Genomic DNA, 12,990 nt, shown 5'->3' with positions numbered 1-12,990 from the left:
TGAAGTCTCTAACTCAAACTCTCTAGCGCCACCACTTGTCCAAAGTTTCACTCATGTTTATACCAAGTGTGCCAATAATTCTGACCATGACTGTATAAAGAAGGCTATGTAAATGAAGCATAAACATTTTTTACTCAATGTTGGACCCATATCCGGGTCCGCAGAGCCAACAGTCAGTATTTTTAGAGAGAGAGGGAGAGGGTGGGAGTGGGGATAAGCACTTTATAACGTTCTGTTGTCTTGGGTCTCTTTGTGGGTCTATTTCTTTTTTCAGTTCATCAGAGAAAAGGACAAAATGCATAGTCAGGTGCAATCTATGTGCAACACCGAACTCAACATGGAGAAATAGCACGAGTAACTGAAGAAACACCTGGACTGGTGCCACTGACACAAAGCTAATGGAGAAAGCTACAGGGTCGGAGAAGAGAAGTGGTGGACGAATATTTTATCTTTCCCCTGTTCGATCACGCTGGCAGTGCCTCACACATACAGCACTGCAAACATTGAAGCCAGTGCTGCGTTAAGCCTTTGCGGAGCCCTGGGCTAAGGCAGATTTGGGGGCCCCCCTAACCCCCACCACCCCTTCCGTTACACGCCAATCAAAATACAAAATGTGATCAAACACTGTATAAAGACGTACACAATATACTCGTGAAATAAAAAATAAACAAACACAATGCGGACGTCATAATCCAATAGGAGGAAACAAATTATGTACATAAATTAAACAATATTATCGAGTAATAACCTTACAAATCAGCAACAGCCAAGCAAATACAATTAAATATCCCTCACCACTAAAAGGGCTTCTTCCTGCTCTTCTTATAATGTACAAGAAGTTATAGACATTTTAGAGATGTATAATTTAGTTTCTCTATTTAACAACATTAACTTACAATAGTGAAAGGTATCTTCCCTCAGGTATTTCTATTTATTAAGCACTGATAAACACATCAGCAGTTGACCATAGTTCTGTACAAATAAAATAAAAACCAGTAAAAAGAATATGTTATGGGAGGAACAGAGAAAGCGTCTGGATCCATCTACAGAGCTCTTATTAACAGGCGTGGTCAATTCACAGTAAACCAATATAGATGAGGTAAAACAAGAGTAATCCTAGGGCAAGCGTGGGTCTTTGATCGGCGAACAATATCCAACAGGGCAAGGCAAAGAGATAATCCAGGTACACAGCAATAGTCCAGGCAGGGGCAAACAGAGTCCGAAACAGCTAGGCAAAGGATAAATCCAAGATACACAGGCTAGAATCAAAACACAGGAAACAACAAGACTATGACTACGACTATGAAAACTAAGACAGGCTCCGTAAAGTGGCTCAGCTATCACGGTGATAAAGGCTGAACAATACTCTGCGATCTGAAACAGGAAGTCCAAGGCTTATAAAGCGTGTTTGATTGCATGCAGCTGTGTGTGTGTAATCAGTGCAATTGATGATGGGAACTGTAGTCTGGAGTGACATGCAACATTCTGTGTAGTGTGAGAGTCAATGTAACAGAAGAGCGACGGATGGAAGTCCATGGACAGGATTCGTGACAGTTCATACATTAACTCACAAACAAAAAATTACAAGGCAAATAGTTCACAATCAGACACACTTGGGAAAATTGGGCAGGTAAACATTTCACCATTAGCCTCAGTGACTAGAACTGGTGAAGCAGACGGTTCAAACTCAGATGCACTTGGGAGAACTGAACACACAGGTAACTCATAATTTGAATCACTGACTGAAACTGGTGGAATAGATGATTCGGAGTTAGACACCTTTTGGATAACAAAACAGGTTGACAATTCATGAGCGGTCTCTATGTCAGTGAATTTCTGAGCTCATGACAGACAGGATTGTGCATTCAGAGGAGGGTTCCCTGGATGTGTTCCAGCTCTGAGACATTTGGGGAAATTGGACAGACTGATGGTTCGTAACTCAATTCACAGACTGAATCCGGCACCACAGACACTTTGAAACCAGACACACTTGACAAGACTAAACAGATAGATGATTCAACATTAGGCTTACTGACTGAAACGGAACTGGTAGACATTTCATAAACAAAATCTGAAACTGGAAGGGCTAGTAGTTCACACTCAGTGTCATTGAAGGAAACTGGACAGACAGAAACATCATCATGAGCCATATTGACACACAATTCAGAATCACATGCATTGATTGGAACTGGACTGGACGACAGACGGTTTAAAAGTAGATTCACTGACTGAAGCTGGTACAACATGATTTAGTATCAGACACGCCTGCAAACGACACATGACCTGACTTCTTGACAGAAACTGAAGAGACTAACAGTTCAACAGTTGACACGCTTGGAGAGATTGAGCAAGGTGACAGTTTATAACTTGACTCACTCACTGGGATTGGCAAGACAGATGGTTCTACAGACATATTTGTGTAGACAACACAGATAGAGAGTTCATATTTAGATTCATTGACTGGGACTGGCAATACAGAGTGTTCACAAACAGCCTCCTCGGTTGTGACAGATAAGGCTGAGAGTCTAAAGGCAGCTTCTTTAGCTGGGTCGGAACAAGACAAAAGTTCATGATTGGCTTCCATGGCCAGGTCAGGACAGGGAAAGAGTTCAAGAGTTCATCTGCCTCTTTGGCCGATTTGGGACAGAACGAGAGTTCACTGACAGCCTCTAAGGCTGGGTTGAACTTGAGACAGGGCACATGGTGGTAAAAAATTATTCACAATGCTTCGGAGAAATAAATTGGAGTCAAAGTATACATTTTAATTAGGAAATGTAGTGGAGTAAACGTGAAAGTTGTCATAAATATAAAAACTCAAGTAAAGTACAGATTCTCCCAAAAAATACTTAAGTACTGTAATTAAGCATTATTATTTTGTTACATCACACCACTGGTTGCTGCTGGCTCATATGTCTCTATAGTGCTTAAACATGAGATATAATTCGTATTGGGTATATCAGGCAATATTTGGTCTCATTAATCTATTATTTGTTTCAGAGCAAACAGTTTTGGCTGAGGGCAAAGTTTCATAACTTAAAATTTTCATGTAACTTTAATGCTTTCACAGTGGTGCCTTTGTTCGCTTCACTTAATTGCTTAGTAACTTTTTAATGGCTGCTGTTGTTTATTAAATATTATTTAAATAATATTTTATATAAATAATAGTAGTATTTAATAGTATTTGGTAATGAGAAGCAGCCTCTCTGTTAGTGATGGTGATTTGGGTTAGATGGTTACTCATGTTATCAAAAGTTACAACATGTTGTTGCATACCTAGAATACTTGAAGGTCCTGGCTTCCTCCCTTTCATGTCCTTCATTCCCTCCATATATCGGAAAGCAACCTCATGCAGTAGCTCCTCACCTGCTTTTCCTGCAAGGTAATGACACATCAAAATATTTGTTTCATTTAGAAAAATCAGTATCATTATTATGTTAAATAAAATTCAGTGTTGCTCAATCCAAACCCACCAACTGGATGGACCAACCTGTTGTTAGAGCCTCAGCGGTTGCCAAGTGAAGCACTGTGTCATCACTAACTGGCCAATCAGGAAGCTCCACAGAGATGTTTTTCAGCCCCCCTAGCTCCTGCAGTTCCTAGTATATTATAATAGATTAGGGTAATTTCACAATAACTCAGTTTAAAAAGGTGGAATGAACCAATATTGATGACGTCTGATTTGTGCAGACTATGTGTGTGACATTTCAAGACTGGACTGCTGCAGTCCTCTACTGGCAGGTCTTTCAAACAGTGTAACACATGCCTCCTGATTTTACTCCACTTGCTCTCAGGTGTGGCTAGAATCAAATTTATGGTTTTGATGTTGGATTTCAGGACTACCACTGGAACAGCTCCTCACTACCTTAATCCACTACTACAAACTGGTGGTGGTTGAGGAGAGACCCCCCCCCCCATGATTGTAAAGTGCTTTGGGTGTACAGCAATACACAATAAAGCGCTATATAAATGCATCATTCATTCATTCATTCATTCATTCAAATGTATCGTGTTGAACAGCACATTCCAAGGCTCAGTTTTATGGCGGGACCCCTTTCTGACCACAACAGTGGGCAAAGGCTTGCTATATTTTGATTGGATCATGTGGACTACCACAAACAAACTGTCCAATACCATTAGATAGAGATGCTATGGCAATGGGCTTCTTAGAGGGCAAGAAGAAGACCTCTGGTATCAAGCCTGGGAAGGACAGGACTTCTCCTCGGTTCACGTGCAGGTTATGCTCTTCACCCATCTAGAGTCTAATTCCTATGGTTTTGGCCTGTGACTGCCATAAAAATTCCTTAGGACCTCCGGATGTAGCAGCAGTGAGTGAAACAAAGGGAGATCACAAAGATCCATCCAAATCCATTCATAACTATCAAACTTTACAGACCATGTAAAGGCAATTCAGAGAATTGTTTCTAAACACATTATAAATGTTAGCAATGTATTGCTGAAAACACGTAACAAAAACTGTGAACTGTCAGCACTAATAGCCTCATGGGCAGTGTGCCAACATATAGCGTCATTGCGCCTCGGCCTTCCTGAGTTTGAGTCCTGGCTTGCAGACCTTTCCTCTCTCCCACACTTCGCTTTCTGTGTCATATACTGTTTTATCATAATAAAAAGCAACAACAAAAATACCAAAAAAAAAAAAAAGACTATGTAGTACTGAATTGTGGGGTTACACTGTTAAACAGTTTTTCACCATTTTTGTCTTCAGGATTTTTATTTTATTTTTATTTGTTTGGGGGTGGGCCTCCATCATGTAAATGCATATTACCTGGTTGCGATAATTTACAAAACAGCTTGGTCTCCTTATTTAATTTCCTAAAAATTATGATATCAAGAAGAGGTGGATTAATTATGTGAAGAGCCAACTTGATGGAGGTCTGAGGATCACCACCAACACCCACATCTGCAGTGAACACCGGTTTACACCAGTTTTGCAAACTTTCATTGGAGACAGCTGGGATTCACTGATAATCCACTGTTACTGGTGAATGGGGCCGAACCACTTTCCTGCGAGGGCCATGGTTCAGTGTTTTGAGAGCAGAGAAGAGTGCTAAGGTTTTGATAAGTGATGATAATTTGATAATTTATTTACTGGGTGTATTTTTATCATTAACATTTGGCTGGGTGGCTAATAACACATTTTTCTGTGGTGTGACAAACTCAGAACACATATTTAATTTTGCTATTGCAATGACTGAATTTAAGGTATTGTGCCCAAGATTTAATGACATTGTTTTAAGGTGAATTATGATGAAAATCTGACTTTTTCCATTTTGAAGTGCTATAATTGGGTCCCTGGGATCTTACTATGATAGTACCGCCCCTTAATCTGCACATTTCCACCAACGGCGCCACCACTGTGTTTTTGCAAGTGACAATGATGTACCCCTTCTAATGCAATTGCAACATTTTGAGCAGAGCATGCTAACTGTTCTGTCTTTGGCTGCACTAACCAGCACAGAACACTAAGCATTTTTAAGTCTTATTTAAAAACTCATTTTTTTAGGTTAGCTTTTTCTTGACTGTTTTGATTTTAAATGATATCTTAGTCTGTTTTTAATTAGTTGTCTTTTGTGTGTTGTACTTTTATTTGTTTCGTTTTATTATGTGAAGCGCTTTGAGAAACTGTTTAAAGGCGCTATATAAAAATAAAGTTATTATTATTATTATTATTACTATTTAAGTTGACCATCTGTAAGAACTGTCTCTAATTCAAAGCACAGTATACGATAGCTTACAATAAACCTCTGTGTGGTGCAGGGAACGATACTTGCATTTGGATACTTGCAACGAGAACGAGAGTCCCGTGAAGCTTCTGAAGAAGGTCTGGATGGTTCCATTCGATGGCCGAAGTTGCAATCTCTTGAAACTCCCAGGTTGTTCTTGACTCTGTTGGGGTTGAGAGAGTCCTCTCTCCTAAGTAAGCACATGGCTGCGTGTAATGTGGGGCTTGTTGGCCCTGTGGGCCGCAGTGGAACTGCAGGCCACAATCCATAGATGAAGATCCAGAGACTGCCGGGAGGGGGGAGAGTGAAATGTCTGAGCGAGGGCCTTTCCATGATGGTGAATTCCAGGGTTGAATGAAGATGAACTCCAGTGGTATTAAACTCCAGTTGTCAGGAGCCATCTACCCAGGCTGGGGAGACCACACCGGCTTAGGCGCTCCATGAGTCCAACCAACCAGGCAGCAATCGGAAGATTTTGCAGAAGAAGAAAGGCGGACCTGTGCGTGAGCCCTTTAAAGTCAGGGAAGAGTCACACCTTTCAGGATGGGCTTGACCAATGAGAAAGGCTGAATTGCCAAGTTGGAGGCTGGAAATATTGGGGAGTTTTATGACCCTTTGTCTGAGAGCATTGTTCGAAAGGCTCTGGCACTCTATACTTTGATTAAATTACACACACACCTGGCATTCTATGAAGAGGTGGTGTACACCAACGTGTACGTCATCAAATGAGCATTAATTTGGTAGGAGACATGATACAGGTGGGGTTACATTAACTAGTACTTCACTCATTAAGCATGCATAAAACAAAATACAATGCAAGAGACACTATACAAGATACTTAAAATCATACACACAATGTCCTGGTATGCATGTTTATCTGTAGAAAGGTTTGTCTATGAGTGACAAGAAGGAAAGTTATGTTTGTATGGGCATTGCGTGGGTTTCAGAAGGGTCCGTTCTTATGGCACGTCATTTCTCACATACGTTTGAGCAATAAAACTTATCAGATGGTTGCCCTGGTAACTAAGCCATTTAGGGTGATCTTTCGGGGGGAAGGGTCCATAGACCCTCACAGATTGTTTGTTGAATGAGAGGGTTTGCTGGATTATTCATTAAATATAATGAATAAATGTGTGTCTGATTGGTCCAAATGCTACATAAATCCCCCTTTCAAGCGTTGTTGTTTCCTGTAGACAACAGCAAACGATGGAAAATAAGCAGGAAAATCAGACACGCCTCTGGCATGAAAGGCTTGAAGGCTGTGGTGACTCTCTGGCTGTTGTTGCCTGGAGGAGTGGTTCTGGATGTTGTCAGGCTGTGTGCTGTGGTGATGTAGGCTGTAGCAGGGTGTGGGTCCTCAAGCTTGTGCAGCAGATGTCGAGGCTGTGTCACCTGTCATCCTGAAGTGAGTTGGTCAAGGTCAGATGGTTGTTTTAGGTGGTTGTTTGCCCATAGGCTATCTGTGGTACCTGCGGTTTGGAACCGCTGGGTGGGACTCTCGGTTATGAGAGAGCAGGTGGTTCCAGGGGTCGCAGGGAATGGTTATGGAGATTTTGTAGTGTGAAAGTGTTTCAGACTGACCTAGTGATGGTGGCAGGAGGGCAGCAGGTGGTTGTTAGCCCTCTATTCTGCTTGAACGTCACCAGAGTCCAATGTTTGTGGTGTCGCTTTGCTCTTGTGACATGACTGTGACATGTGACTGTGACTGTCACTTGACTGTGTCTTGTCACTGATTTGAGCTTGCCTGAGCTGTGTTGGTAGAGGTTTCGCTGTTGGGCATGTGGGTCTGTTGCTCTATCCAACGTTATCTGGCTGCTTCTAGGGTGTTGGCTGGTTTTACAAGATGCTCCTCACTTGGAGGAGTCTGATGCTGTGTTGAGTCAGACGTTTCAGAGGGATTCACATGTGATAAATGCAGAGAAATAGTTAGGCTGACAGAGAAGATTTCAGAATTAGAGACACGCATCCAAACTTTAGTTGAGGACAGTAAGAATGTGAGGGCTGTAGATACTGCTTTGGATGCGATTAGCTCAGGGAGTTCGGTACATTGTTCGGTTCCGGTAGAGCCCGTGCAGCAGGGCAACTGGGTGACTGGATTGTTATTTACGTCGACACTAATGATGTTCGACTTCGCCAGTCGGAGATCACTAAATAAAATGTTAAAGAGGTGTGTGAACTTGCAAGTACGATGTCAGACTCTGTAATATGCTCTGGTCCGCTCCCTGCTTACTGGGGTGATGAGATACATAGCAGACTGTCGTCACTCAATGGCTGGATGTCTAAGTGGTGCCCGCAGAATAACATAGGTTTCATAGACAATTGGAAGAATTTTTGGGGCAGACCTGACCTGTTGAAAAGAGATGGTCTTCATCCCTCCTGTGCTGGTGCCGCTATTCTCTCTAGAAATATGGCACATAGTCTTAGAGTTCGTACTTGACTAACTGGGGCCCAGGTCAGGAAGCAGACAGACTGGCTAAACCGACCATCTGCTAGCCGCCTCACGTCACAGAAGTCAGTTAATTCTCAGCACATAGAGACTCTTTCACCTAGATATCACACTATTGAAACTGTGTCTGTTCCCCGAACTAGAAAATACAGAAAACATCCAAACCAAAGTAAGAGTAACAATTTAATTGACGTTCAACAAATAAAAAAACAGATTTAATACAGATAAACAAATGATAAAGCTTGGCTTATTGAATAATAGATCCCTTTCTACAAAAGCACTTTTTGTAAATGATATGATCACTGACCATAAACTAGATGTGCTTTGTTTGACAGAAACCTGGCTAAAACCAGATGACTACATTACTTTAAACGAGTCTACCCCCCAAGATTACAGTTACAAACATGAACCATGAACCAAAAGTTAAAGGGGGAGGTGTTGCCAAAATTTATAGCAATATTTGTAGTATTTCTCAGAGTTCGGGTTTCAAGTATAATTCGTTCGAAGTAATGGTGCTTCATATAACGTTATCCAAAGAAACAAGTTTTAATGATAAATCCCCTGCAATGTTTGTACTGGCTACTGTATACAGGCCACCAGGGCACCATACAGACTTTATTAAAGAATTTGCTGATTTTCTATCTGAGATAGTGCTGGCTGCAGATAAAGTCCTAATTGCTGGTGATTTTAATATCCATGTTTTTAATGAAATAGATTCGTCGGGATCAGCATTTATAGATATTCTAAACTCCATTGGTGTTAAACAACACGTTTCACGACTCATTGTCGAAATCATACTCTAGATTTAATACTGTCATATGGAATTGATGTTAGTGGCGTTGAAATATTGCAGCAGAGCGATGATATCTCAGATCATTATCTAGTTTCATGTATATTCCATATAGCTAAAGCTGTAAAGCCAACTCCTTGTTACAAATATGGTAGAACCATCACTTCTACCACAAAAGACTACTTTATGAATAATCTTCCTGACTTATCTCAATTACTCAGCATATCCAATAGCTCAGAACAACTTGATGATGTACAGAAACTATTGACTCACTTTTCTAGCACTTTAGATACGGTTGCTCCTTTACGCTTAAGGAAGATTAAGGAAAAGAGTTCAACACCATGGTATAATGAGCACACTCGGGCGCTAAAGAGAGCAGCCCGGAAAATGGATATGGAAAATACGGAAAATGGAAAATGGAGCGCAGCTGGAGAAAAACAAAATTAGAGGTATTTCGTATTGCTTGGCGGGAAAGTACCCTATCCTACAGAAAAGCATTAAAAACTGCTAGATCTGCTTACTTTACGTCTCTTTTAGAAGAATACAAACACATCCCCAAGTATTTATTTAATACAGTGGCTAAATTAACAAAAAATATAACATCAGCAGGTGCAGACATTAGCCAGCAGCACAGTAGTAATGACTTTATGAACTACTTTACTTCCAAGATCAAAACTATTAGAGATAAAATTGTAACCATGCAGCTGTCAGCCACAGTATCGCATCAGATACTGCACTATAGATCCCCTGAGATCCACTCATTCTCTTCTATTGGAAATGAAGAATTGTATAAACTTGTTAAATCATCTAAACCAGCAACTTGTATTTTAGACCTTGTTCCATCTAAGCTCATAAAAGAGGTGCTTCCAGAAGTAATAGATCCTCTTCTGAATATTATTAACTCATCATTGTCATTAGGATATGTCCCAAAAACCTTCAAACTGGCTGTTATTAAGCCTCTCATTAAAAAAACACAACTTGCCCCCAAAGAATTAATTAATTACAGACCGATCTCGAATCTCCCTTTTCTGTCAAAGATATTGGAAAAGGTAGTATCATCACAACTATGTTCCTTCTTAGAGAAAAATTATATATGTGAGGATTTCCAGTCAGATTTTAGACCATATCATAGTACTGAGACTGCTCTCATTAGAGTTACAAACGACTTGCTTTTATCATCTGATCGTGGTTGTATCTCTCTATTAGTGCTACTGGATCTTGGCGCCGCGTTTGATACTATCGACCACAACATTCTTTTAAATAGACTAGAAAATTATGTTGGCATTAGAGGAAATGCACTGGCATGGTTCAAATCATACTTATCTGACCGCCATCAATTTGTGGCAGTAAATGAAGAGGTATCATACCAAACACAAGTGCAGTATGGAGTACCTCAAGGCTCAGTACTTGGCCCCTTACTTTTCACGCTTTACATGTTACCCTTGGGAGATATCATTAGGAAACACGGTGTTAGCTTTCACTGTTATGCTGATGATACCCAGCTCTATATTTCTTCGCGACCTGATGAAACTTACCAATTTGCAAAACTAACGGAATATATAGTTGATATCAAAAACTGGATGACTAGCAATTTCTTACAGCTAAATTCTGTTATGGCAGAGGTGTTAATTATTGGACAAAAAACGTTTGCATGTAATAACCTAGATCACTGTCTAATACTTTATGGCTTCTCTGTAAATTCTTTGTCATCAGTTATTAACCTAGGCATACTTTTTGATAGCAATCATTGCTTCGAAAAAAAACATGTTTCTAGCATTTGTAAAACTGCATTTTTCCATCTTAAAAATATATCTAAATTACGACCTATGCTCTCAATGTCAAATGCAGAAACATTAATTCATGCATTCATGACCTTGAGGCTAGATTATTGTAATGCTTTATTGGGTGGTTGCTCTGCACGTTTAATAAACAAACTCCAGCTGGTTCAAAATGCAGCAGCTAGAGTTCTTACGAGAACCAGGAACTATGACCACATTAGCCCGGTTCTGTCAACACTGCACTGGCTCCCTATTTTTTTATTTTTTTCACTGGCTCCCTATTAAACATCATAGGGGAAGTCGTGGCCTAATGATTAGAGAGTCGGACTCGTAATCCAAAGGTTGCGGGTTCGAGTCTCGTGCCGGCAGGGATTGTAGGTGGGGGGAGTGAATGTCCAGCGCTCTCTCCACCCTCAATATCACGACTGAGGTGCCCTTGAGCAAAGGCACCGAACCCCCAACTGCTCCCCGGGCGCCGCAGCATAAATGGCTGCCCACTGCTCTGGGTGTGTGTTCACGGTGTGTATGTGTTCACTGCTGTGCGTGTGCACGTTGGATGGGTTAAATGCAGAGCACGAATTCCGAGTATGGGTCACCATACTTGGCTGAATGTCACTTCACTTCACATATACATTTTAAGATCTTGCTAAATACCTATAAAGCCCTGAATGGTTTGGCACCTCAGTATTTGAATGAGCTCTTATCGCATTATAGTCTCAAAACTCTGTCCATTTGATAATACCTAGAATATCAAAATCAACTGTGGGTGGGAGATCGCCAGGACACCTATATGACCCCCAGAGACTGATCCCCAGTGAAGACCCTGTCTCCAAGATGGCCATCGGGATAAAACCACAGGAACCAGATGAGTCCTTTGCACAGTCTGATTCTGGTTTAGCCTAGATTTAAACTGCTGATTTTGTCTGGCCAGAGGAGAATGACACTATTTCGACAAACTATTTCCCCGTCTAAATACTGTAAAGCTGATATAAAGCCACCCAGCTTTATATCAAGCCAATGTAAAGCTGCTTTGACACAATTTGCATTGTTAAAAGCGCTATACAAATAATATTGACTTGACAAAATTATGTACGATTTTTTAGAATCGGACAAAAAATCACTGCTACACCCTTTTAAAGTCGATATAGAGTCAGCAAGGTTGATTATGATAAAGGTTAAAGTTTTCCTCCAGTTCTTTTCTTATTAATAATTAGGCTACTATATTAATAATCACAATACAGCTGCTTTTTTATTTAATTTTTTCTATTATAAATAAGAACAGATGCAAAAAAACCCCCCAAAAAAACAGTAGGAACAAATAGTCTAGAACAGGGTTCCTCAAATCTTTCCCTGGCTGGCCAATCTGCTGCAGAGTTTAGCTCCAACCCTGATCAAAGTCACCTACCTGTGATTTTCTAATGATCTTGAAGACTCTGATTAGCATGCTCGGGTGTGTTTGATTAGGGTTAGAGCTAAACTCTGCAGGAGTGGGCCAGATTTGAGGATGTCTGGTCTAGAAAGAAACAAATAATGCATTACCTTTATCATTTTAAACAAAAGCATTCATATAGCCTTCGAAAAACCAATTATCAATGTAAAAATCACTTCAGTGTGTTAATTACAAATAAATTGATTATTAAAACTACAAAAGCAGTTCAATGAAGTGCTACGAGTGATTCCCTCTTTTCTTTTATTGATAGATAACATTGAGACAGACGGCCTACTGTAATGCACGAATCATATAAAGTTACACGTCAGCTGTTTTTCCCCATCAGTTCCCCAAGCGTTCACTTAAGACAGAACAGAATTTTTTCGCAAGAATACTGAAAACTGTAATTCTGTGTATTTATCGGAATCGCACGCCATCAGAAGCACCGCTATGCACGCTCTTCAGATGTCAGTCAGCACGAGAAGCGAGCGGAGAAAAGGTAATCCTCTCAGAAAATACAGTTAAAGATACTTTTAGATGTTTAATTACTATTTGGAGCATTGGGATAGCTAAACGAGGACTTAATTAACACATTTTTGTGAAAACCTCAAATTCAATAAAAAAAACAAATTTTTCACTTTTTTTTTTGCCTGTAGCTCAAAATAGCCTGTGCACATTTACACTCATTTTGCCAGCATGGGTCCCATATAACTTCATTAAACCGTGGAGAAGTACCAAATTGTCAAGTTTTAATGACGTACAGAACACGATGCATCAGAAAATCTGATCTGCCTGTTTACATGACA

At 40.4% G+C, this 12,990-nt stretch overlaps 1 protein-coding gene across 4 annotated transcripts in view; it reads right to left on the bottom strand.

Moving 5' to 3' along the window:
* LOC306857858 (ADP-ribosylhydrolase ARH1-like) overlaps positions 1-12,990 on the bottom strand; it is a gene marked incomplete at its 5' end in the record, with an annotated part of 191,497 nt that overhangs the window by 89,463 nt on the left and 89,044 nt on the right. For all 4 annotated transcript variants that reach the window (XM_079398092.1, XM_079398094.1, XM_079398095.1 and 1 more), the window contains 2 exons: positions 3,274-3,372; positions 3,488-3,596. In XM_079398092.1, the coding sequence (XP_079254218.1) occupies positions 3,274-3,372; positions 3,488-3,596 (208 nt within the window). The remainder of the gene's footprint in view (positions 1-3,273; positions 3,373-3,487; positions 3,597-12,990) is intronic.

The sequence above is a fragment of the Barbus barbus genome, assembly GCF_936440315.1.
Source record: "Barbus barbus genome assembly, chromosome: 38".
NCBI lineage: Eukaryota > Metazoa > Chordata > Actinopteri > Cypriniformes > Cyprinidae > Barbus > Barbus barbus.
The sequence above is the reverse complement of the archived record's forward strand: the minus strand, read 5'-3'. Positions and strand labels throughout refer to the sequence as shown.